General features: G+C 40.1%; 2 protein-coding genes and 1 long non-coding RNA gene across 6 annotated transcripts in view; 2 read left to right on the top strand and 1 right to left on the bottom strand.

The window, feature by feature from the left end:
- LOC148353348 (aryl hydrocarbon receptor-like) overlaps positions 1 to 15,976 on the top strand; it is a 103,948-nt gene extending 87,972 nt beyond the window's left edge. For 3 of the 4 annotated variants that reach the window (XM_088352167.1, XM_088352170.1, XM_088352169.1), the window contains one exon: positions 469 to 4,013. The gene's annotated coding sequence lies outside the window, so the exon portion shown is untranslated. Of the gene's footprint in view, positions 1 to 468; positions 4,014 to 15,660 lie in introns of those variants that run through there. The other variant, XM_088352168.1, reaches the window with a different exon arrangement.
- LOC148353347 (uncharacterized) overlaps positions 1 to 25,927 on the bottom strand; it is a 135,782-nt gene that overhangs the window by 64,001 nt on the left and 45,854 nt on the right. The gene's annotated exons all lie outside the window — the stretch shown is intronic.
- Positions 24,826 to 25,927, top strand: part of LOC148353346 (aryl hydrocarbon receptor-like) — a 90,266-nt gene continuing 89,164 nt past the window's right edge. Inside the window, exon 1 of the mRNA XM_088352166.1 lies at positions 24,826 to 25,343. Coding sequence (XP_088208292.1) covers positions 25,303 to 25,343 — 41 coding nt within the window. The 5' untranslated portion in view covers positions 24,826 to 25,302. The remainder of the gene's footprint in view (positions 25,344 to 25,927) is intronic.

Below are 25,927 nucleotides of genomic sequence, written 5' to 3'. Positions count from 1 at the left end.
TAATTTGTCTTGCTGCTATCCCAAAATGTTTAGGCTGAATAATATAACCGACACATCGGGACAGTACTTCTTTACAATCATAGTGCACGTGGAAATTAAGTATATTAAAAAAAAAAATCTGTTAATTAAATGTAAACAAGCAAACACGACAAATTGGCAACAGAAATGTTTTACAAATGGCTTGTATTTGCATTATTTTGATGTAAAAGTCTTAGAGCAAAAACAAATGTAAAAATTAGCCCACACTCTCCATATTGGATTCCTGTTTTGTACTGGGAAAACAAAGTAGACCATCTGTCCCCAGGACAAGCTACATTGTCAAACCGGTATTGTGGAAAAGAGGCATTAGTAGCATAACAATATTCTCAATGGCCTTGGTGAGGAAAGGAACAACACCACTTATCCCTCCAAATTTCTTCTATGCAGTCGATTTTTTTTGTTTACTTCTATTTTTTTCCCCCTGCATAGATGGACGATCGCTCGTCATCGAGGATGTCTTGGCAACCGTCCGGCATTTACCCAGAGATCCCCTCTACCCTTCTCCAAATGCAGTATCAGCGCTTAAACGCCAACTTTCGCACTTACTTTCACATATAACCTCTTTTGTGTCTGTCCCATGTTTACTCTCATGAAACTTCTTTATAGTAGGAATGATGTATGAAGACGAGAACGGAAACAGCCAAAGATTTTTTTCTGTTTGTTCTTTTTACAAGGGAAAACAATTATTCGTTACAAAAAACACACACAAAATATGTTCTGTAACCAGGTGTCCCTAAAAATACATATACCGTATTTTCCGCACTATAAGGCGCACCTAAAAGCCTTTATTTTTTTCAAAAGCTGACCATGCGCCTTATAATACAGTGCGCCTTATATATGGATCAATATTAAGTCGCAAAGTCTTGCAACTAAGGCAAGCAACCGCCGACTAGATTTTCCCCCGAAGGCGAAGTAGTCCGCGGTGTATGCTGGGATATATATACCGGCGTTTCATTTCCTAACCAATGCGTCAATCATCATTTGAATCAGTCACTATTGGCTAAAGTTATTCGGAAGTAAAGGTTGTTGATCCTTTTTATTTTTTACAGGCTCGCATTGGCTAAAGGGGCGGAACAAAGCCTGCAATTGGCCGAAAAAGATGAATGTGAATCACACGTTGCGTTGCACTATGGCATAGAGAAAACATTTTTTACTATTCTGTATTTGTAAATATTTTACTCTCCTGGATTTCCTACACTCACGGTTGTAAGACCATGGTTACATATCATTATTGAACTTGATGGCTGCAAGAGAACTTAGGTGAGCTATGCGACTTTATATTTTCCCGGTATCTTGTTTTAGAACGATCTTGATGTTTCTGTGATGAGTCTATTTTTAAACAAAATTCAATTCAAAGTGTTTATTGTCATATGCACAGTCAAGAACCCCGTTTCCCTGCACAATAAAATTCTTACTTTGCTGTCCACACAGTTGCCAGCAAAAAATAAAATGGAAACTAAGAAATGTTTGGCATTTCTTGAATCCCAAGACTGTAACCTTCCGAATTATATTTGGAACGATGCATTTGAGTGATTGGTGACATCGTACAGACACTGTTTCCGTACATGTCTGAGACACGTATTTGCTTCTTTGCAAGCTTTCGGAATGTTAAGGGTGTAATAAGTTTGACTGAACTATCTGACTGTTTTGTCGACGTTCCCATTGTAGCGCCTTATAATCCGGTGCGCCTTATGTATGGAAAATATAGGACCAAGAACTATTTTTTGGGGGTGCGCCCTATAACCCGGTGCGCCTCATAGTGCGGAAAATAAGGTATATATATATAATATATATATATATATATATATATATATATATAGGCAAGGCAAGTTTATTTGTATAGCACAATTCATACACAAGGCAATTCAAAGTGCTTTACAGAAGTGGCAGACAGGTTAAAAACACACAATAAAAGACTTTGAAAATTTTAAATGTGGTTTTTAAAATGCATTACAACCACAGATAAAACATACTAAAATCAATGAATTAAAATAAGGTAAAAGTGACGAGTGCAGATAGAACCCTTTCAGTTGTATGCCCAGTTGAACAGAGCTGTTTTCAGCCTTGACTTAAACATTGTCAGAGGAGACGCCTGTCTGACGTCATCAGGAAGATATATATACATATATATTATATATATATATATATATATATATATATATATATATACATACACACATACTTTAATTACATTATGTTAATTTATCCGTAATGATAAAATGATAGATCATGTTAAAGAGCACATTTGCAACCAAATATCTATTTCTTTTTCCACCTGTTGGGTCCCAGATAAGTTAGAACCTGTCTCATTGGTGCCCAGGGACTGGATATACCAAGCAGAGTTGAGCCAAATAGGCTCCAGACTTTCATACACCGTTTCCCCGACATTTTTTGACATTCACCATCATTATTGTGCATTTCAGTGTTTCTCAACCAGTGTGGAAAAAACTGCCTTGGCACAAAAGAGGTTGGGAGACACTGGCATATTCATCCTTTTAGTGCAGTGCTTCTCAATTATTTTCTCTCACTGCCCCCTAATGTAGTGGAGATACAAATGTACTTTATTGGAGGGCAGTTAAAAAGAAAAAAAAAATGTTGCAAGGGTAAATGCGCGGTACCACCAGGGGGCACGTACTCACTATTTGAGAAGCAACTCTTTAGTTTAGTGTGAGGCGGTTTACAATTTATATGAAAATGATTTACTGCTTTTTTGTTATGCAGCAAAATTGATTTAATTAGATTATTTCCTTAAAATTATACACATAAAACCCTAGTGTCTAAAAATCTAACCCTTTTAACAGTACCTGTAAACGGCAGCATTTCCATGTATAAGTAGAATGCATACCAAAAAAAACATCAATAATGGTTTACAGTTTTTTTGTAATTTTATGTATTAGAAAAAGGAGCTGAGATAAGAAGTTGCAACATTAAATACGCTTCCCAAATACCGCAAATTTCAAGATACAAGCCGCTACTTTTTTGCTACATTTTAAACACTGCAGACTACTCCTTCCTTTTTTGCGGCAGCACTGAGAAAAACAGTGAGCTGTTCTTTTCCAATACATATGCGCTCGAAATACAAAATGATGTCTGGAAAAACGTATGACCCCTTTTGAGAAAAATTGGTCAATTATTTTGCCAACATTAATCATATAACAAGGGCAAACAACAAGAGCTTTGACAGTGCTTTAATTGATATCTACTATGTACTTACAATATTTTAACATTTGGTTTACAAAAAACACTTAAAAGATAACATAAGTTTTACACCCATTTACTTGTTCTCATGATATTCATATAAATGGCAACCTCAAAAAAAACTATCCATTCCAAGGATCATGCACAAGCAGCATGCAGTTATACTACCAGTTAACACATGCAGTAACTACTTCAGTTGGTTATACTTAACTATGAGGACAAAACATGCACATTGACTTGGTATCAAAGCCCCCTCATGATATTGCTACTTGACACTGCAGCAACTTACCTTGCATGTGCCTTCACGCAAAAGAAAAATCCTAACTATTCTGTGGCCTTGACAATAATTAATTTTTGTATTGTTCACTAAGGGAGCAATTTCCGCAAACAACAAGTGCACTTCATAAAATGACAGAAAACCCATCAGGATCTCACTGTGAATGTCCTCCTCACACATACTGTAATGGCAGCTTTGTCCAGTATTGAGCTATGTATTATCTGTCTGTCTAGCTATCTCACTGTGTACACTTTATACAAAATGGAGGAAAAACATGTTGATCTTATGACTCAGTTGAGGGGAAGAAAAAAACAAGACCAAGGAACGACCTGTTGGAGACTGGAGCCACTTAGGCCGCCTCAGCCAAATAAATGTATAAATATAATGCTTCACTTTCATGCAAGCCAATTATATTGTCAAGTATAGGCCAAACATTTATCTTTTTTTCGTTTACTGTGTATTATTTTTTAATAAACATGGATATATAATCAATTGAAAATTGTGTGTGTGTGTGTGTATTAAAAAATAACTGATTAATCTCAATTAAAAAAAAAAATAATCATGTTTAACAAATCTGATTTTTCAAATGGCAGTTAATATGAAAAAAATATGCATAGAAAAATCAAATTGCATTATGCCAAACTATATACTAAATAAACTAAACGTGCATACAGAGTGTAATGCCAAAGACAGCCTTCACAACCAAAATATTTATGTACTTTATGAAAACATTGTTAAACTGTAAATTTGCTGTAAAGATGTTGTAATAATTTTAACAAAAAATGCATACCAAAAAAAAGTGCATAAAGCTTGTGGTGTCAAAGACAAAGCTTCCATAAACAAAATATTCAAGTTCTTTGTGTAATCTATTGTAGAACAGTAGACTTTTCTGCAAAGCTGCCAAAATGCCTTATGAATCGACATTTCTTAAGCAATTATTTTAAGTGAGAAACATTCACTTAACATTTTTACTGGAAACATTCACTTAACATTTTTACTGCAGTTCTGAAATGGCTTTTTTTTCCCCATCCCCCCCCCCCAAAAAAAGTTACAGTACTGGATCATTTATACTAGTTGACTCAACCCTGTGCCTCCTTCTGACTGAGAGTCCCACCTCTTGCACCAAACTAATCTAAAGTCAGGGTGCTCGACTTCCATGTGATTTTCTTTAATATATATTCACCGCCCTCTCGCACTGCCTTTTTTCTTAATCAACTGTAGCAGGTTTTTTTGTATCCATCACTTTTCTTTTGCAGAATTGCTGGCAGGCTGGCAGCTGCCTTTTTTGTTCACCTCTGCGCTCCTCTCTGAGCCATCACATTTTTTAAAAAAATCTATTTGTCATTGTTTATTACTGTCTCTCTTCCTTTCTCTCATAAGTACGTATTGCTGCTGTGGTTAATGGGGCAATTTAATTTCGACCGAAGGTAAATCCGTCACTATGACTGGTAACCTTAAAAACTACCACACAAATTACTAAAGGAAACCCCTGCCCTCCCCCAAATAACCATATTTAATTATATCATTTTCTCCCCTTCTGCAATTTAGCAGCAAGAAGTAAAAGATTAATTTAAAAAGGTGAACCGAGAGGGTAAACACCCACTGGTAAGAGTGAAGTTAGAATGTTAAAATCATTCAATCTTGGGTTTGCTTCGTGTGAGACCCCCGTAATTAAGTGCATGAAGTGAATGAATGATTGTAACAGGGAACACCCCCCAGGCATGTTTTTGCATTATTCATCTATTTTATGTTATTTTATTTATATGTTGATATTTGTCTGTTAATGTTGTCTTGTTTTGTTGCACTTTAATTATATACTTTTCTGGTAGTTTTGCAAAACTTTTGCATTTGTAGTCATGTTTTGTGATCTGGCAGCTCAGAGGTCCTGAATGTGACAGGGGTGGCCCGTTGGAAGAATGAAAGAGAGACAGATGAAGAATGAAAGGAGAGACGAATGAGAGACAAACGAGAGAGAGCGCAAAAACAAAATGAGAAATGTTGAGAAAGATGATGGAAACAAAACAGATTATAAAACTCTCAACCAACGCACACCGTACTCATACCTGTCAACCTCCAGGGGTCCGTGCCCTTACAAACTGTCGTACTTTCCCTTACAAAATAATCTTGCACCATGTTTTTTTATTCAAACGTGTTTATTTATGTAGTTTAACATGTTATATTGTACATGTGTTTCGTTATAATATATATATTGTTAATTAACATTTTGTTGTGAGATACTGAGTTGCTCGACATGAATGAGGTTTATTATAAAAAAAGTTCAAAAATAAAGTACCTTGAACATTCACTGTAGAAGGAAAAAATACATTCAAATATAATTAAGTAGAATAATACATTTTCTTATTCAAATTATTAATCATCTGCATTCAATTATTGTTTGTAATACAGTGTTCATTTTACCTCAAAGTTATGGGTCCCATGGAATCGCATGCTCAAAAATCTATGGGTCCCAACCAATGTTCCCTCTAATTTTCCACGGGTCTGAGCGTTCACACAAAGTCGGTGAGCAGCGCTTGAAACAACAGTGAGCAACCATAATCCCATGTGTGGCAAGAAAATTAATTATCAAACATGTCCAAAACTTGACATCAAGTTCACATTTTGCTGCGTTTCCGGCAATGCAAAATTATGTTTCCCTTTTGAATGAATTGACTCATGTACTATTGCAAAGGTTGTACGGCCTCCAAACGTCGTTTGTTCTTAAAATTCTTTCACAAGATATCCATTTCTTTTTATTTCCTGATATATATTGTCGCATAATATTAACATTTTTGGGGGCTTATTTAGTCGGTTGTAAGATACAGAACTGTACTTAATCACATTTTTAGTGGAAGTACAATGTTGGCAACAAGATTCACTTGATATAATTGGAAATTATTTGAATGCAACACAAACTTTCCGAGCTTTTACTTTTTTCTTTTTGTTCTCTATTTACTTTTTTTCCTACATTTCTTTCTTTTCCTTTTCCTGGCTTTTTTCTAAATTTTTCCTTCTTTTTTCTCTTCCTTTTGTGTCCTTTTTTTTCTCAGCTTTTCACTACTTTTTCATTTTGGTATTTTTTTCTTTTTTGTTCTATTCCCCCTTCCATTTTGTGCATAATTTTACGAAATATCTGGTCATGTTGGGATTAAAGAAGCAAAAACAACCCGAAGAGCCGTTTAGGACCCGAAAGAGCCGGTTCCTTTTAATGAGCCGAGCCGAAGAAGCTGGTTCCCCGACAAACTCTACTAACTTTACTCAACTTCATTCTCCTTCGGCTCGACTTCAAAATACTGCATTTAGGACACAACGTCAGGGAAAGCCGTGTATTTTTACCTTCATGCACTGTAACTTTGACATGAGTCGCTTCTTGCCCGCTTTGAGACTGGGAGGTCGCTGGTTCGCGCCTCGGCCGAGTCATACCTAATTGGTAAAATGGCGGCGCCCTCTGTTGGCTGCGGCTGCATCGGCTCGCTACAACGGGTCAGGTGTATCGACATTTCGTTCTGTGTACATTGTTACAAAGAATGACAATACAAAGGAAATTATTATTATTATTATTATTCTTAATTAGTAATTTTGAGCCCTCATTTTTGTGCGCTGGCTAGATTTTCTTGTGCGCTGAGAATGTGCGAGCAGTGCGCAATTGCGCACGCGCGCAGCTTAGAGGGAACACTGGTCCCAACAGAGATCTATGGGTCACCAAAATTTAGTGTTATCGAGGTTGAAATCGTAAATCGGCGACAAATATATAATATAAATCTATATATTCATTCAGTTTTAATCATCGAGTTATTAATTCATTTTCTGCATCAAATTATTGTTGGTAATATACCGATTAAAGGGATAACCACAAACCTGTCTTTTTTTTAATTTTCTCCTTTTATACTTCCTTTTTTTCTTAACTTCTTAACATAATTCGTAATATCAATCATCAAAGCAGCACGGCGGCGCAGTGGTTAGCGCTTGTGCGGCACAGTTCATGTCATGGGAACCTGTGGTGGGTTCAAATCCAGCTCCAGACTTCCTGTGCGGAGTTTGTATGTTCTCCCCGTGCTTGCGTGGGTTTCCTCCGGGCACTCCGGTGTCCTCCCACGTTCCAAAAACATGCATTTCAGGTGAATTGGCCGGTCCAAATTGCCTATAGGTGTGAATGAGCGAATGAGTTGTCTGTCCCTGTGTGCCCTGCAATTGGCTGGCAACCAGTTCAGGATGTCCCCTGCCCACTGCCCGGAGATGGCTGGGATGGGCTCCAGCCCCCCCCCCCGCGACCCTAATGAGGATTAGCGGTACGGCTGATGAGATGAGATGAGAATCATCAAAGCAAGTGAGCCGTTTGAGAGACGGCTCTTTTTAATGAGTTGAGCCAAAAAAGCCGGTTCTCTAAAAAAAAGACTGACTTCCTTTCACTACACAACTGGAACTCGTTTGACTTGATTCATTTGCCGTTTCGTGATAGTCGGTGTATACCTGATGGTACCCATCATTGACAAATTTGCGTTTTTCCGTACAGATTTTCTTGTACGTCGTACACGTCTTAAAATGCATAATAAACGTACTTTGTACGGCAAAAACGTACAAGTTGACAGGTATGAATTTCTCTGCCGTTTTTTGTGCCGGAATTATTGCCGTTATCACTTTCTGCATTATGTTTCGACTTATTACTGACACTGAAGAAATTACCAATTTTGTGTTGATTTTCACCTTCCCTCGACGACAACCACCACAACAATGACGTAATCTCGAAGCAACGAGATCTCGTTGGCCGAGATTGGCGTTCAGACGAAAACTCGAACCGCGAGATCAAAACAACAATGGCGGATCTGCATGACGAAAAGTTTGAAGTGCAGTAAATCTTTGTTTGAAAAAATGTAATCGGGTAATAATGACAATTTTGTGGCAAAAAGGTTGCGTCCCGGGGACGCATGTTGATTTGAGACTATGCGTCCCCAGCAAAAATGATGCGTCTGGGACGCAGGGACGCGGGCAAACGAGAACACTGGTAATATACTGATTAAAGGGTTAACCACAAACCTGTCTTTTTTCATTTTATCCTTTTATACTTCCTTTTTTTCTTTACTTCTTTATACAACATAATCATTCGTAACATAATGCATCAAAGCAAGTGAGCCGTTTGAGAGCCGGATCGCGTTAATGAGTTGAGCCGAAAAAGCCGGTTCTCTAAAAAGAGACGGACTTCCTTTCACTACACAACTACCACATAAAATCCGGGTTTGAATGATGCATGATGGGAAATCCCCGGGCGGCAGACGCATGCGCACAGTAGCATCAAAACGCTCGCTTCGTTTGCAACGAAAAAAATGATACCGAGATAGAGTCTACCGCGGCGAATTCGTTAGACTTGATTGATTTGCCGTTTCCTGATAGTGTTAACCGGATGGTACCCTTAATTGACAAATTTGCGTTTTTCCTCACAGATTTTCTTGTATGTCGTACATGCATAATAAACGTACTTTTGTATGGTAACGTACAGGTTGACAGGTATGAGTTTGGGTAGTGTCAGGCTGGATACCTTAGGCCCGATATTAAGGTAAACTATCGTCCATTATTTGCTCGATGTGACTATAATTCGCATGATCACGATTGTACTGGTTCACCTTGTTGAATTTCCCAGGAATAAAATTATTTGCATATGGATATTTACAGCAATGCTTCTGTAAATATGCCATATCTGCGCCAATTACTAATGTAGCATTCAAGGTGCAGTGAGCACCAATGGCACCTTCGCAATCCAAGGGGGTGCAGAAAGTGGCAAGAAAAATAAGTTCACAGTAACTCGCTACAGTAATGAAATGACACATTGAAGGTAATATTTATCTGTAATTTACAGGGAGACCCAGTAGCAGGACAACACTCCCTCCTTGTGGCATAGGGGAGCAAAGAAAGTAAACCGTTGAAAGAAAGATAATGGGTAGCATGAAATTGGCTGGAAACCTTAAGCGTTCCTGTTTACATTAACCCCTGGACCTACTAGCCCGTCAAATGCACTGGACTCTGGCAAGCCAGTGACCTTCCAGCAGCTTTTCTTACTAACGAACTGCTTCAGCATATTGTTGTTCAGACAAACTTGTATGATGCAAATAGTCATCATAAGCTATTGTAAATGTAATTTGCTTTTTCCAATCATTTGAAAATATTTTTACACTATGTGGGGAGGACTAATATTCTCCTGGAAATGAAAAAAACATTTTTGGCTACAGCGTTGTCTGTGTTTTTTGTTATTTTGAGAACGTTCTCTGCTATTGAATGCATCCGTTGCAGTGAACATATTTGACATGACGCGTCTGTTAAAAACTTATAAAACAAGTACGAAAACAAAGGCCACGATGGCAGAGAAGACCAACTATGCCGACATCCATCGCACATGCAGTCTGAACATATTTCATGATAGGTTAAAAAAAAGGCATGGATTGGTCCACGTTTGACCCAACTGTTTTTAGAGATTCTGTTTTCAGATTCTGAAAATCATTGAATGCTCTATGCTGTCTGGAGGACATTGTATACAACAGCAGAGCCAATAACATTGTAAAGGATTTCTCTCACCACCTATTTGGCCTGCTGCCCTTTGGTATTTGCTATACACACACACATATATATATATAAATATATGTATGTACCGTATTTTCCGCACTATAAGGCGCACCTAAAAGTCCTAATTTTTTTCAAAAGCTGACCGTGCGCCTTATATATGGCTCGACTCGATTTTCCCCCGAACGTGGAGTAGTCCGCGGTGTATGCTGGGATTTATATACCGCCGTTTCATTGGCTAAACAATGTGTCAATCATCATTTGAATAGATCGCTATTGGCTGATGTTTTTCGGAGCCTCGGATAGGCTAGAGGGCCGAAACAAATCCTGCAATTGGCCGAAAAAGATGTGCCAATCATCAGTTAAATCGATCGCTATTGGCTGAAGTTATTCGGAGCCTCGGATAGGCTAGAGGGCCAAAACAAACCCTGCAATTGGCCGAAAAAGATGTGTCAATCATCAGTTAAATCGATCGCTATTGGCTGAAGTTATTCGGAACCTCGGATAGGTTAGAGGGCCAAAACAAACCCTGCAATTGGCCGAAAAAGATGACTGAATAGCAAGCTTGCTAAACTACGCCATAAAGAAACATGTTTCATTAGTCTGTATTTGTAAATATTTTACTCTCCTGGATTTACTACACTCACGGTTGTAAGAAGACCATGGTTGCGTATCATTATTGAACGTGAGAACTTAGGTGAGCTATGCGGCTTTATATTTTCCCGGTATATTGTTTTAGAACGATCTTGATGTTGCTGTGATTACCTGATTTACTCTATAGTAAAAATAACAAGTTACCAGGAAAGGAACTATGTCCGTTACTTTCAAAATAAGTTGTATGTCAAAGAATTTGAAATGTTTTGAGCAGTATACAAGTCAGTTGTATAGAGAAGAACAGGTAGTTGTGTTATCGAACTTTGTATATAAATACTATATTTTAAAATGATTAAATAAAATAAGCAATATTTTCCTGTGCCTCTGTCAGGCACAAAAGAAAAATTTCCTTCACCTAAAAATTCACGTGGGCGGCACGGCTGTTGAGTGGTTAGCGCGCAGCCCCACGGTGCAGAGGTTCAGGATTCAAGTCCTGCTGCGGTCCCCGTGTGGAGTTTGCATGTTCTCCCCACGCATGCATGGGTTTCCTCCGAGCACACAGGTTTGGTCCGGGCACTGTGGTTTCCTCCCACATTCCAAAAACATGCATTTCAGGTTAATTAGCCTGTTCAAATTGTACCTAGGTGTGAATGAGCGAATGTGTTTTATGTCTGGCTGGCAACGGGTTCAGGGTGTTCCCTGCCCACTGCCGGAAGACAGCTGGGATGGGATCCAGCACCCCCGCTACCCTACTGAGGATAAGCTAAACTTAACTTCATTTATCTTTATAATCAAGTCAAGTTTATTTGTGATGCCCTTAATAACAAGGAGTCTCAAAGGGCTTCACAGACCAACGCCCAATGTGTAGCTTTGTTTTTCAGTAATATGCTTTATCATTCAGCCAGCTTTGTAATGTTATAGAGCAGGGGTGGCGAACAAGTTTGACACAAAGAGCCGAAATTTTTAACTGTGAGAGTCAAAGAGCCACACCACGCACTGACCTGCCATGGAAGACAGACGCACACAAACACACACAATTAAAACCCTATTATTTTCCATAACACACTCCTCTCTTTACAATACGACAAGTATTGGTCTTGTGATGATTTCAAGGAAAGTGTCCACCCTCAATACACACATCAAATGGAGCTTAGCCAGAGTTAACACAGCAACTACCCTGGAGGTCACATACAGCCTCCAAACAAAGGCACCTTTCTCTCATCTCAATACACACACACACACACTTTTTTTTCTTTTTCTCACTGTCTATCTTCCGCTCTCTGAACTACTGAACACACTTCAGATCCGCATATATATCCTGTAAAATGTAAATTATTGAATATTAAAATACTCACACAAGCATGTTCAGTCAGGTGTTTTTTTCCAAACTACACTAGGGCAAAATAAAAACATTTGAATGCATGAACAAACGTTGGGATTATTTTATCATTACATTTTGATACTTAGCATAAAAATGTTATTGTTTATGTTTTATTAAGTTTTAAATTACTATTGCTGGAGTGATGAGATGATATTCTCAGTGGGATTTCTGGCATCTCTTGTTTCCGGTAATTCTCTGCAAATCAGCAGTTGTAGCCCCTCGTAGCAGTTCCTTTACGTGACTGTCAGTCAGAACGGACCGATCCTTTGATTTCACGTGTTTCAAGGTAGAAAACAGGGACTCGCAGACATATGTTGACGAGAACATTGACAGCAGCTTGAGAGCAGCTCTTTTTACACATGGATATTTTTCAGTTGGCACAGTTCTCCAAATCGTAACAGGGCCTTCTTTCAAAAGAGATTTCAGTCTGTGATCTTCGCGTAGCTCAATCAACTCCAGTTCAGTAGCTGCCTCATCAGTGACAAGCGGGGATTCCAGGCAGTCAGTCTCTGCATTAAAAGGGTCGATGTGGAAACTAATCTGTGCTTCTTTCTGCTGCAGGTCCTCAAACCGCGAAGTAAAGTTCCCGTGCAGATTCATAAGTAGTGTCACGTACAGTGGAACCTCGTTTCTCGACCATAATCCGTTCCAGAACCCTGTTCGAAAACCGATTTGTTCGATCACCGAAAATCGTTTTTCCCATTAAAAGTAATGTAAAATCGTTTTAATCCGTTCCAACACCCTGAATGTTTACCACAAACGTAAACATGAAGCTAACCCAGGCTAATCGTACGTTCGTGTTAGCATAATCTTCCGTACGAAAGATTACGCTAACATGAACGTGTAAAAATATAAAAAGGATTATGAATAGGATTTCTTACCTTTGTGGTGGACGGTGGGGAGAGAAAAATCATCAAAAGTTTTTCAACCTCTTCCAAAACTTGTGGCAGTTGCTTGCTTATAGCGCCAACTTCCTTAGCCGCATCACTCGATTTCACACCCTCCTTATTCTTTACTATCGTACTGATAGTAGATTTAGCCATGCTGTATTCACTAGCAAGATCGGAAATTCGTACACCTCTTTCATATTTAGCTATTATGTCTTTCTTAAAGGCAATAGTTTTACGAACAACTTGTCTTTTTTCACCTGTCCTGCTTGCACCGACTTTCTTCGGAGGCATAATTAGGGGCTAAAACACCCGTACGCCGCTCAGCATCGCACCCTAGCGTACCGGTGTTCAAACTCCAATTTTTTGACCGAACAGCGAAGCAAGAATTTCTCTAAATTTTTGGTGGAACACCGATTTGTCCGAACTGAGAGGCGTTTGAAAACCGAGGTTCCACTGTACTGCGCTGTATTCATTTTAATGGCAGCCTTCTGCTGTGCGCTACGCAAAGAAGGAAAGTGGGATAAATTGCCGTTTTGAATGTGCACTCTGAAAACCTTCAACTTGTTGATAAAATCAACTACACTATGTGCCAGATCAGGAACAGTTTTGAATTTCCCCTTGCAGATCCAGGTTTAGTTTATCCAAGTGTGAAAGCATGTCTACTAAAACAGCCAAATCCATTAGCCAGTTGGGGTCTGAAATCAAGGGGTATGTTTTTTTTTTCTGCCATAAACAATTTTACTGCTTCCAAAAGTTCCAAAAAAACGAAACCTCTTTACCTCTAGAGAGCCATCTCACATCGCAGTGCAGAGGCTGGTCACCAGGCAAGTCTGCGGCAAGTTCAGCAATGAGCATCAGTAGATTGATGCTCCTGACCTCTGGTGAAAATCCTCCTCCCTCTGCTTCATCAGTGATGTTCGGCATTTGATCAAACCACTATCCAACTTAGTTCCCCCTCAGACTGTAAATGCTTTTGTTAATCTCTACCTCTTCCAAATTTTGTGTTGCGGGTTTTGTGAATATGTTGCTTCCAAGTGCCTTTAAAGATATTTTTTTCTGTTGTATTATTGTATTATATTGTATGGAACTGAAACAGATTTTCTTCCCTTACAAAATGTTGGTTGTGTTTTTCTTTACAGTGAATACATACGATTGGAAGCACGCCATTATTTTCAAAGCATTTGCACAGATTATGTAGCATTTTAATACATTCTCAACACTGCACGTTAATTTATTTTTTGAACAACTAAATGTGTTCTTTTCACTTTATATCTACAGTTGATTGTACATAAGAACCTTTTGCACTACATCACTCTTGATTTAACCTGTTTTCATTTGTATTTGTCATAAAAAACAGATGTTTTATACCTGCAGTAGGCAAATTTGCACTTTCGTATTTTCCAGCTCTCCGTTTATTGTGTTTTTTTATTTCTTGTATGATTCATTTAAAACAAAAACAAAAATAAAGTCATTGCTTAACTGCTGGGCGATGTTGCGAAATAAGCCAGCACTGAAGTCTTGGATATTGCCACTTTAAAGTAAAGTCAAAGTGCCTTTTTACGTTTTCATGTGTATGTTTATGCATGCTGGGGTTTTTCTTTCTTTTGGAAAAGCCAAACCCTGTTCTAATCCTCACAATAGTGCAATTTGATGTTTGTACAATATTCCGGGTTACCGAGTTGGCGGCAGTTTTGTGTATGTACTGTGAAGACTGTATGGTAACATGTTTTTATGTTTGTATACCCTGACAAAAGATTTCACGGTGCTATAGTGAACCTGATTCTGGTACAACTAAAATAAAGAACCTTAAGCATCAGTCGAGACTCTTTAGGGATCCAAGGGCTGCTACACCATGTTTTCTTTTTTTTTAGTAAATGTTGTTTCAGTAAAGTATGAGGCTGCATCAAAAAGAGGGATATAAACATACAATTAATAGTTTACAAATTGATTGAAAAAAGTAATGGTAGGGCAGCACAGCGGCGCAGTGGTTAGCGCTTGTGCGGCACAGTTCATGTCATGGGAACCTGTCGTGGGTTCAAATCCAGCTCCAGACTTTCTGTGCGGAGTTTGTATGTTCTCCCCGTGCTTGCGTGGGTTTCCTCCGGGCACTCCGGTTTTCTCCCACATTTCAAAAACATGCATTTCAGGTGAATTGGCCGGTCCAAATTGTCCCTAGGTGTGAATGAGCGAATGAGTTGTCTGTCCCTGTGTGCCCTGCGATTGGCTGGCAACCAGTTCAGGGTGTCCCCTGCCCACTGCCCGGAGATGGCTGGGATGGGCTCCAGCCCCCCCGCGACCCTAATGAGGATAAGCGGTACGGCTGATGAGAGATGAGAAAGTAATGGTAACATGTACAAAATGATAATCAAAGTATGCAATAGTGCAAATGTCAATAGTGCCTGGTTTACCTGTGAAGGTTAGGTTGTCTTTGTTGGTACAACTAATGATAATTTAATATAATTAACATAACAAATCAAGGTATGTTTGCATATGACAATTGAACAAACCTAACACTCAATAAATGTTTTATATTAATATAAAAAGTCATGTTAGTTTAACAAGTTATGATCTAATTTGTAGCACATGAATATATCATTTTGAGTAGATATAACTTTAGTACGTGGAACCGATGTTCATATTATTTTCATGTAGATTCAACAAACTTTTTTTCAGTGTGGGTGTGTGATGGTCTTGGGGTGCTTTGCTGCATAATGAATTCTGGTTTTTAACAGAAGATCCTGAAGGGGAACATCCTGCCATTAGTTTGTGCCATCAATCGTAAGCGCTATTGCATCATGCAGCAGGACAAGGAGCTCAAGAACACCAGCAAGTCCACCTCTGAATGGCAAAACGATTAAAAAAAGAAGGTTCTGGAGTGGCCAAGTCAAAGTCTGGATTTAAATCCAATTGAGATGCTATGGTGTGTGACCTTAAACGGGGATTTTATGTGAAAAAAACCCTCCAATATGGAATATTTGAAATAATTTTGTAAAGAGTGTCCCAAAATTCCTCCAAAGCGCTGCGAAAGACTCATTACTAACTATCGTAAACATTTAATTCCTGTTATTGCAGCAAAAGGTGGCCCAACTTGCTATTTGGTTCAGGGGGGCAATGACTTTTTCCTTTTGGGCCAGATAGGTTTAAACTTTTTTTTGTGCCTTAATAAATGGATTCGACATTACAATACTACATTTTGTATTTCCTTGAGTTGTCTCTGTGTGATATTAAAATTGGTCTTTTTATCGAAAACCTCTGAGAGTGATAAATATGCAAAAAATACAAAAATCAGGAAGGTGATGAGTATTTTTTTCACACCACTGTAGCCCCCTAAGAACACCTGAGTAAACTGCGGGCAGGTTCTGAAAATAGCTCACCAGTGATGGGTCATTGTAATTTTTTAGGAAATGTATTTTCTTACTGTGGTTGACTGAGCCCATCTCAACTCAACTTCTAATAATGGCAGTATGTAACAACATAGTGATGGCTTAAAAAGTTGTAATTTTAGAGATGCTTATCAAACTGGTGGCCCTTCGTTCCAATCAATAACAAAAGGTAGTTATCAGCTTCACAAAGGTTGGTGACCCTTGCTGTACATACATCCGCACTGTAAAATCTACAATTGTATTCTCGTGTATTAGAAAATTAAATATTAAATCTATATTCCATTTTATTATAGACACATTTTCCTGACGACTCGTGCATAATATTCCCTCATTCAGTCATTAGCTTGTCTTAAGAAACTAAGGGGCCGGTCACACAGACATTTGCGGCTGAATCACGGCAAAAATTTTGCGTTTTTTTTTTGCCCGTGGTTGCCCGGGATGGAAAATGCGCAAAATTTGACAACCCGCCGTTCGTCTGTGGTATGGCCGGAAAAAAAGACGCCGGCGACTGTTCCGCTTCCTCATCGCGTCATTTTTGCGTCATTTTCTCGTGTGGACCACGGGTATAAAAGCTCCCGAGCCGGTGTTGTGCCCAAATCCGACTCCTACGCAACACACCCACCCCCCCACACCCTCGCGTGAACGCGCATTCTGCTGCGATCGCTTTTGACCTTTTCATCCGCGTTAACAAACGCATTTTGTAGAATACGATCGCACTTTATTGTTTAAATAAACGCGTTATATAGACTAGGATCTCCCAATTATTATAATTAGCTCGCTTTATTGTTTTAATAAGCGTTTAATATAGAATACGATCGCTTCTGATGAAAGCGCAGCAGAATGCGCGTTCACGCGAGGGGGGAAGGATTTACCGTTCGATTACGTTCACAACAAAAATAAAGACGGAATGGATTATGTTGTATTACATTCCCAACGAATGCAAGACGAAGGGGATTTGGTTATATGTTCGCCATAACATTCCCTATAAGTGAGATAAAACGAGGGAAAAATGGATGGAGAAGCGAGGAAATGGAAATCTCGGCAGGGATGTATATCTCGGGCTTGACACAGTCCCGTGGATATCAAGATTTCAAGCTATGGCATCATTTTTATTTTATTATCTTGGAAAGAATTGCCAAGAAAAAAATATGGGTTAAGACGAGATCCCTACGCTGACGGGGAGGGGTTTATTGAGGGTTATTGTTTTATCTATTTTGCTAATTATTCATAATCGATCAGTTGATAACACATTACATAGCTTAGGAGCCGGGACTCTTACTCTCGCCCAAAATTTTTTTTTGGTTTGAACTAATTTATTGACACTAAAAACAGAAAACAATCATGACAATCTCAACAGCAATTAAGCACATTCACAATATTATATTCCAATATTACGTTTTTAACAGCAAACACAAAGTGAGGTTTGAACAAACCTTCTCGAAAATCAAACATATTCACAATTTCATTATATCACATCTTTGTTAGTGTCAATAGATCCGTCCAGGCCAAAGTCGATTGTCCTCGGTCTGAACAAATCCACCGACACCAACAGCAGCAAAACACAGCCATCAAGCATATTCACAATTTTTTTATATCTGACAATATGACGTGACGATATGACGTTTTAACATTTTTTCCTGACATTTTCAACATCAATTAAACAATTTCAGAGTTATTTTCTTTTAACAGTAGTTAACCAGCATGTAAAAGGCAATACTATTGTGCAAGGGCATAGCTCTGCCATCCCACCCTCCCAAGCAGCATTCTTCCAGTCCTCTGTGTGGGTCCTCTCCCTTCTTCGTGGGTCCTCTCCCTTCTGGGTTCCACAACCCAGGCCGTTGCTACCGGGACTCCCACAGTGTAGCTCCGGCTCCCCCCTCCGGGTGGGTGCAGACGAGTCTTCTTTATGGCTGCGTCCTAGGCCCGCCGCTCGCAGATTGTATGGTATCTGCAGCCATTTGGAGCACAGCCACGGGGGGGATCTGCCTGCACCTCCATACCAGCAGGTTTCTGGAGGTCCAGATGGCGTCCTTGATGGCGGCGAGAGCGAGCCAGTCCCCGGCAAAGTCGTTCCGAGGCCCCCTCGACCGACCCACCCCGTAAAGCACGTACTGTGCATCAGGGACCTCTCCTGCTGGCAAGTCCGGGAACTTTCCTAGTTGTTCGGCCATTGTCCACAAGACCTGGGCAGCGCTGCACTCACAAAAAAGGTGCCCCACCGACTCCCGGGCGCCACAGCCAGGCCGAGGGCACGTCGAAGTCGCTGACATTCCTCGGCGGTGCATCATGGCTCTGACTGGGAGAACTTCACGAGCCACCATCCATGACAAGTCTCGTAGTCTGTTTGGGAGGGCAGGATGATTGACGTTGCTCCAAACCGTTGTGGATTCGCCAAACGCAAGCCCCCGCACAGGGCTTACTGTAGCTCGCTTTTGCACAATAGCAATAAGGGCCCTGTGGTTTTGTAAAGTGTGACATTCTTGTGTTTCCAAATCAAACTTCTTCAAAAAATCCCGAATAAAGAGATGTGTTGGTGGCAAGTTAAATGAAACTGGAATCAAACGATTGTTTGGTACAAGCTTTAGCTTCCGCAAATATGAGCCCATCCAAAACCGGGTCATTGCTTGACTTTTCGGGTTGTTGGGTGGGCCCACAGCGTTTTGGAAGTGGAGAGAGACATATTTGCTTCCCAGGAAAAGCTGGAGGTCAGGCACTCCTTTCCCCCCTTTTTCCTTTTTCTTTTTCATTGTATCTCTTTTTATCCTTTCCCACTTTGAGCCCCAGACAAAGCGAAAGATGGCTCGGTCCAGTTGTAACAGCACGTTTCTTTTAGGCATAAAAATTAAACTGATTGACAAAAGCATTGGGAGGATGATCGCTTTGATGATTAGGACCTTCCCTTCTATTGTCAGTTTTCTTAGTGACCAAAAAACAAGTTTTTGCTTAACTTTCCTTGTCACGTCATCCCAGTTGGTCTCGCCTCCTCCATCCGCATTGAATTTTATCCCTAGGATTTTCTGGTCTGTCTTTAACACCGTCAGCGGGAGTCCTGCCTTTTCTGTCTCTTTCCACATTCCATAAAACTTCACTTGTGATTTTTCTCTATTTAGCCTTGACCCAGACGCCCTTCCAAACAGGTCAGTCAAGTCAAGGGCTCTTCCAACAGATGCACGGTCAGTACATAAAATATTAAAATCATCCATGTACAAAACACACTTGGTAATTTGTCCCCCACTTCCTGGGATATTGATGCCTTCGACAAATCTATCTTTTCTTAACATTTGTGCCAAAGGTTCAATGCAAAGAACATAGAGAAGGGGAGACATAGGGCAACCTTGACGTACACCGCAGTTGATCTCGATTGCTTCCGATAAATTCCCGTTAATCATGAATTTGCTGTAGATGTCTCGGTATAGCAGTCCTACCCACTTGATGTATTTTTGGGGAAAACCACATTTTTGCAATACCCTGAAGAGGTATTGGTGCGAGACTCGATCAAAGGCTTTTTCAAAGTCTAGGTTTAGGACCGCTAGTCGCATGTTTCTGTCTCTTGCATAACAAATGGTGTCACGGATCAGCATGAGACTGTCGCTGATCTTCCTTCCCACAATGGCACAGGTTTGGTCTGGATCAACCAAGTCTCCCAAGACAACAGACATTCGTGTTGCTAGAAGCTTGCTGAAAATTTTACAGTCCACGTTTAAAAGCGTTATGGGTCGCCAGTTTTTTAAGTCAATTTTGTCTCCTTTTTTGTGCAATAGAGTAACTATCCCTATTCTGAAACTGTCTGGCATATGGTCTCGACTGGAAAATTCGTTAAAAACAGTTAACAGATCTGGTGCTAAAATATCCCAAAAAGTCCGGTAAAATTCGAGGTTGAGTCCGTCCTCCCCGGGTGATTTGCCTTTTTTCATAGTCTTTATGCAATCATTCAGTTGGTCTTGGGTAAAGTCCGATGTTAAAAAGGGGTCTTGACGCACTGATCTTGAAATATGATCTAATACATGCCCCATTTCATTCTCATATGTTTCTTTCTTTTCAAATAATTTTTTGTAGTAGTCTTCGACCAATCTGGTTATTTCACTACTTTCCTTTGTTATTTGCCCGTTTTCGTTTTGAAGTTTAAAAAGCCCCTCATTTTTGCCCATAATTTTTTTAAAAAAATAGCGTGTACATTTTTCCCCTTCTTCTATTTCTCTTTCTCTGCTTCTTATTATGATGCCTTTGCTCTTTATTTCCGCCAAAGCGTTTAGTTCTTGTTTGGTCTCTTTGATTTCATCATTAAAGTCCATCCCCTTTTCTGTTAGGATGAAATTGGAGTCTTCTTTGTAGTCCCGACATGCGTTTCATCTCTTTAAGTTTCTTGTTTTTCCCTGCATTTTTAAAAAAGGTCTGTGTTCGTTTCTTTGTCATTTCCCACCATTGTGCTCGTGAATCATACGAGTCTTGAAGGGTCTGCCAGTCTGGGGTTTGGGGTTTTTAAGGGTTATTGTTCTATCTTCGTTATTCATTATCCATTATCCGTTATCAGTCAGTTCAAAATACGCTACAAAGCCTACACTTACTCTCAGCCAAAAGGCCAAGCTAAGGTCCTAGCCCTAAAGCCTTGCTGCGATCATTGCGAATGCACCGTTCCCGGAGGTACTGCAATACCGGGCCGGTGCGTGGAGTGGACAGAGCAAGCTCTTATTCCATCTTTTTTTTTTTGGTTTGAACAAATTTATTGACACTAAAAACAGAAAACAATCATGACAATCTCAACAGCAATTAAGCACATTCACAATATTATATTCCAATATTACGTTTTTAACAGCAAACACAAAGTGAGGTTTGAACAAACCTTCTCGAAAATCAAACATATTCACAATTTCATTATATAACATCTTTGTTAGTGTCAATAGATCCGTCCAGGCCAAAGTCGATTGTCCTCGGTCTGAACAAACCCACCGACACCAACAGCAGCAAAACACAGCCATCAAGCATATTCACAATTTTTTTATATTTGACAATATGACGTGACGATATGACGTTTTAACATTTTTTCTAGGCCAAGCTAAGGTCCTAGCATCAAAGCCTTGCTACGACCATTGACAATGCACCGAAAGATATATTCGAAATGAAGAGAAACTACGCTGACGGTGATCCATGTTCACCCCCTTGACGTCACGAGCACAATGGTGTGCTCGGCAAATCGCGCTGTATATACGCGGAGAAAGGCGTTTGACTGTCACATGCGTAACACGCTAATTTCACGTAATAACACCGCGATACAGGCGCAGAACATGCTATTACCATGCTCCGCCCACGATTACCCGCTGAAATTTCCCGTCCTACCCATGTGTAACTACGCCCTGGCCGCGGCCAGAGCACGTCGTTCCGCGTCATTTCCGCGTCATTACCTCGTGTTGACCACGTGTGCGGCACGCGGTTTAACACGTGCTCAAACTTTTGAGCAGCTCAAAAGTTTTGAACGCGGCCAACCACGTGAAAATTTCCGACCGCGAGTAAAGCACTGCTCTATCTCGTCTATATGGCGGTCTCAAGACGTCCAACAGCGCCCAACGACATCTGCTTCACGGCCAGAAGTTTACGGCCGCGGCCCAGCCTCGATAAACTCGTGAAAGGCTGTGTCCACGCGCTCTCAAGAATTGATCAGCGCAAAATTTTTTCGCGCCGCCACCCGCGCGCGAATTACCGACCTCGTGTTATGCACTACCGTAACTCGTCTGAATGGCGATTTCAATGCGTCCTATAGCGTCCGCCTCAAAGTCGGAAATTTCTGGCCGTGATTCAGCCGCAAATGTCTGTGTGACCGGCCCCTAATATTGCATACTCACCAATACTACCATTTTACGCATTGAACTACTGCTTTTCCCCCCTCAAAACACCTACAGTTTTATTTTATTTTTTAATTTCCAGACTTTTCGAATTAACAATCTTGATTCGAGACTAGAATTTTAGTCCAAGTTTTTGTTTTAGTGTTTCCCACTTCCAGCTTCAAAATGACAAGATTTTTAAAAAATATTTGTGAGACATTAGGGTGTGCAATAATACCTATCGCTTTTTTAATGTTAAACGGTTGGCATGTATACACAATATAATTTGGGATGCAACAATTAAAGCCATGAGCATCACAACCAGAATCCGTAACATCTCTGTAATCATAGTACATTTACACCACACTCCTCGTTAAGTGGCCTGTTTTGTTTAATTTTGCATGGAAAGTGTTTGAAAACTAAATTAAAATAGTGAGTTAAAAACATATCAACGCAAATATATCAATCAAATTTTCAGTCTTACCATACCTGTCAACTTTAGCGAATTGCTTCCTTTATTAATGATTGCAATTTCTTTCACTAAGCGATAATACACTTCACAAACGCAACGCAGCACCTCTTACTGACAGCAACACAGACTATGTAGAATAAGCACAATATGATTGCAAACACAAATTCATTTTAAGAAATCAAAGTATGGTCGATAATAACCTTTTTAGCAACAATTTTAAATATCTACGATTACATTGTCGTCTGCCAACAGTGACCGAGACGAACCAGATCAGCGTCTAAACGGGCATGACAAGATTTGTCAGACCAAAAAAACCCGCCTTTTTTGCCTTTTAAATTCCCGTACGAAAAACGTTTATAAAGCGAGCATAATTTGAAATTATAAAGAAAAACCTATTAAATAATTTGATAGGTATGAATGTCACCCCTCACCCACATTCACCTATAAAACCCTCATCGCCCATGCTTCGCGCTCATTGGTCCTGAAGGTTCGCTCGGGAGTGCGCACGCCGGAGTGAGTTGACCAGCTCCTGCTACGTCGACAATCTGTGCAGAGTGTACCCGCCAATGGCATGCACCGGAACACTCCCCCCCACACCAACTCCCGCCCCCTACCAGGCCCCCCGCGCTCCACACACACACACACACACACACGCACGCACGCACACACACACACACACACACACACACACACACACACACACACACACACACACACACACACACACACACACACACACACACACACACACACACGCACACACACGCTCCCTCCCATCCTCTCCCTCCACCGTAGGCATGGGAATTCCAGCTCTATTTTGAGAACTGGCTTTTTCAGCTCGACCACCTGAAAAAAAGCCACCACTTAAGGCTATTTAGATTATTTAGTTAATTATTTATTGTTACCCATAAAGGAGAACCGGCAGCACGGCGGCGCAGTGGTTAGCGCACGTGCGGCACAGTTCTGAGGTCGTGGGAACCTCCTAAGTGGGTTCAAATCCAGCTCCCGGCCTTACTGTGCGGAGTTTGTATGTTCTCCCCGTGCTTGCGTGGGTTTCCTCTGGGCACTCCCGTTTCCTCCCACATTCGGCACTTATATGTGTGCTGTTCCAGATAAGAACTTTAGCACGTAAGCCATTTTTTAACATGATGTTGGCAATGTATTTTCCTCTTTTCATTTTAGGGACAAGGAAACAGTCAAATCAAGAGGTGAAGAAATCATTTAAATAAGAACCGCCAGAAAAAGAGAATGGATAGGCTGCAGGGGGAAAGCTTAAGCTTGGACATTTTACACAGATGATACATTTTTATTTTAAATAAAATCTCGCCGATCAACATACGAACTTGTGACATTTTCATGAAAGCAATTAAACTGTATGAAGTTGTTTGAACACATTCAGTTGAAAATTATTCTCGTTTCAAAATCATTATCATTCAGTCAACAGAACACTATCTTAAAAAGATCCATTCACAAACTCACAATGACAATGCACTTATATGTGTGCCGGTCCAAATTGTCCCTAGGTGTGACTGAGCGAGTGAGTTGTCTGTCCCCGTGTGCCCTGCGATTGGCTGGCAACCAGTTCATGGTGTCCCTTGCCCACTGCCCGATGATTGCTGGGATGGGCTCCAGCATCCCTGCGACCCTACTGAGGATAAGCGGTGCAGCTGATGAGATGAGATGAGATGAGATAAAGGAGAACCACACACACACTCCAAAAATGAAAACCAATTTGCCTGGAGCCGGAAAAGATTTTAAATCTTACACAGGCCTTAATGAATGCAACACATGCTGTATTTATCTATATTGACTATGAGAAAGAGAGTGAGAAAAAGACAGACTGAGATGGATATCTAGATAATAGGGTAAGAAAGAGAGGAGAGAGAGAATGAGAGAAAGAGAAAGACACAGAGGGGGAGAGAAACAAAGAGAGAGAAGGACACTCAGAGAGAAAGCCACAGAGAGAAAGAGAGATATTAAAAGCAAGAGAGAGAGAGAGAGAGAGAGAAGAGAGAGAGAGAGAGAGAGAGAGAGAGAGAGAATGTAAGGGAGGAGACGGCACGGAGAGAAAGGGGAGGAATAAAGCGAGAGAGAGAGAGTAAGAGAGAGCGTTTCGAAGAGTGCCGACACTGGTTGATCACTTCAAAGAGTCGGTCTATAAGGCTGTTTTGTTCGCAAATGACACTTCCCTACTCCACTGCAGTTTGCATCCGGGCCTCTAATGTTTTGCAGCGCATCGCCCATCTTGGCGCATACCACATTTTTCACTTGGCTTCTTTAACCCCCTTTCTATTCATTTTCTTTTTTTATAAAGCGTGGCGCGCTTATTGAAAGCGTTTTTCTTACTCTTTTTCCTTTTGCACAATACCTGGAACATCTTTTGTGACGAATAAAGGTTGCAATTTATGTCTCGTGCTGGAACAAGTGCGTCCATCCAAAGGAGACAACTATTGTGGATTATTTCTACCTTTCCAAAGCTTTTTTCCCCCCGAGATTATAAACGAGAAGAAATCGTTTCTGTTTTGGAACTCCTCCCGACGGCATCGACTGCAGTTTTCCTACATTTACTTTATTTGAATAGAAAATGCTTTAAAGGGTTGATTTTGTTGAAATAGAGGCCGAATATAGGAATATTGGTCGTCCATGTAGCGCAGCAAAAGGCGCAGGGTGTTTGCGGCTCACTAGGCTTACATAAGCAATAGCGTCATGTATGCAGGACGCAAGAGGAGAAAACCCGTCCAACGAGCGTAAGTTTATTCCTTTATTTCATTACATTTATATTTATATTTCAAATAGTATGTCACTCCTAAAATATACATATATATATATTTCGTTTCAATTTGTATTGTTTGCTGCAGAACATGAAAACGATACTTTCCCCAAAAATGCAATTTTACGTACGTTAAATATGTTTTTCTATTGTTCTTCAAAAATATATCCTATTATAATCGAATGGCATCGAAAGTGTTGTTTGTTTACATTCCAAACGAGCTTTGCAGTCAATGTTGTGCACCAAACTGCGCTAATGCTTGAGGATTATGCATCGGAGGGCCTGTCATTTCCAAGGCCGGATTTTGACCTTCAAAACAAATACGCACGAAAACATAAAAGCAAAAATGCACATTATTTTAACATATCGAAGGTGCATTTAAATCGTTAGATTGCTTTTTTTTGTGCTCCTTAAAGGTGTTGATTGGGATTGTGGGTGATTATGCTTATTTGAATTTTTGAAAACATACGAAAAAACAACACTCAAAATTAAGGGCTATATTAGAACTGAATTCCATTAAATTTAATTGTCTTTATTGTCATCAATATTAACTTTGCGAAA

Source organism: Urocampus carinirostris, chromosome 14, assembly GCF_059441175.1.
Source record: "Urocampus carinirostris isolate Australia breed hairy pipefish chromosome 14, RoL_Ucar_1.0, whole genome shotgun sequence".
NCBI classification, from domain to species: Eukaryota; Metazoa; Chordata; class Actinopteri; order Syngnathiformes; family Syngnathidae; genus Urocampus; species Urocampus carinirostris.
This window is presented reverse-complemented; position numbering and strand designations above follow the sequence as displayed.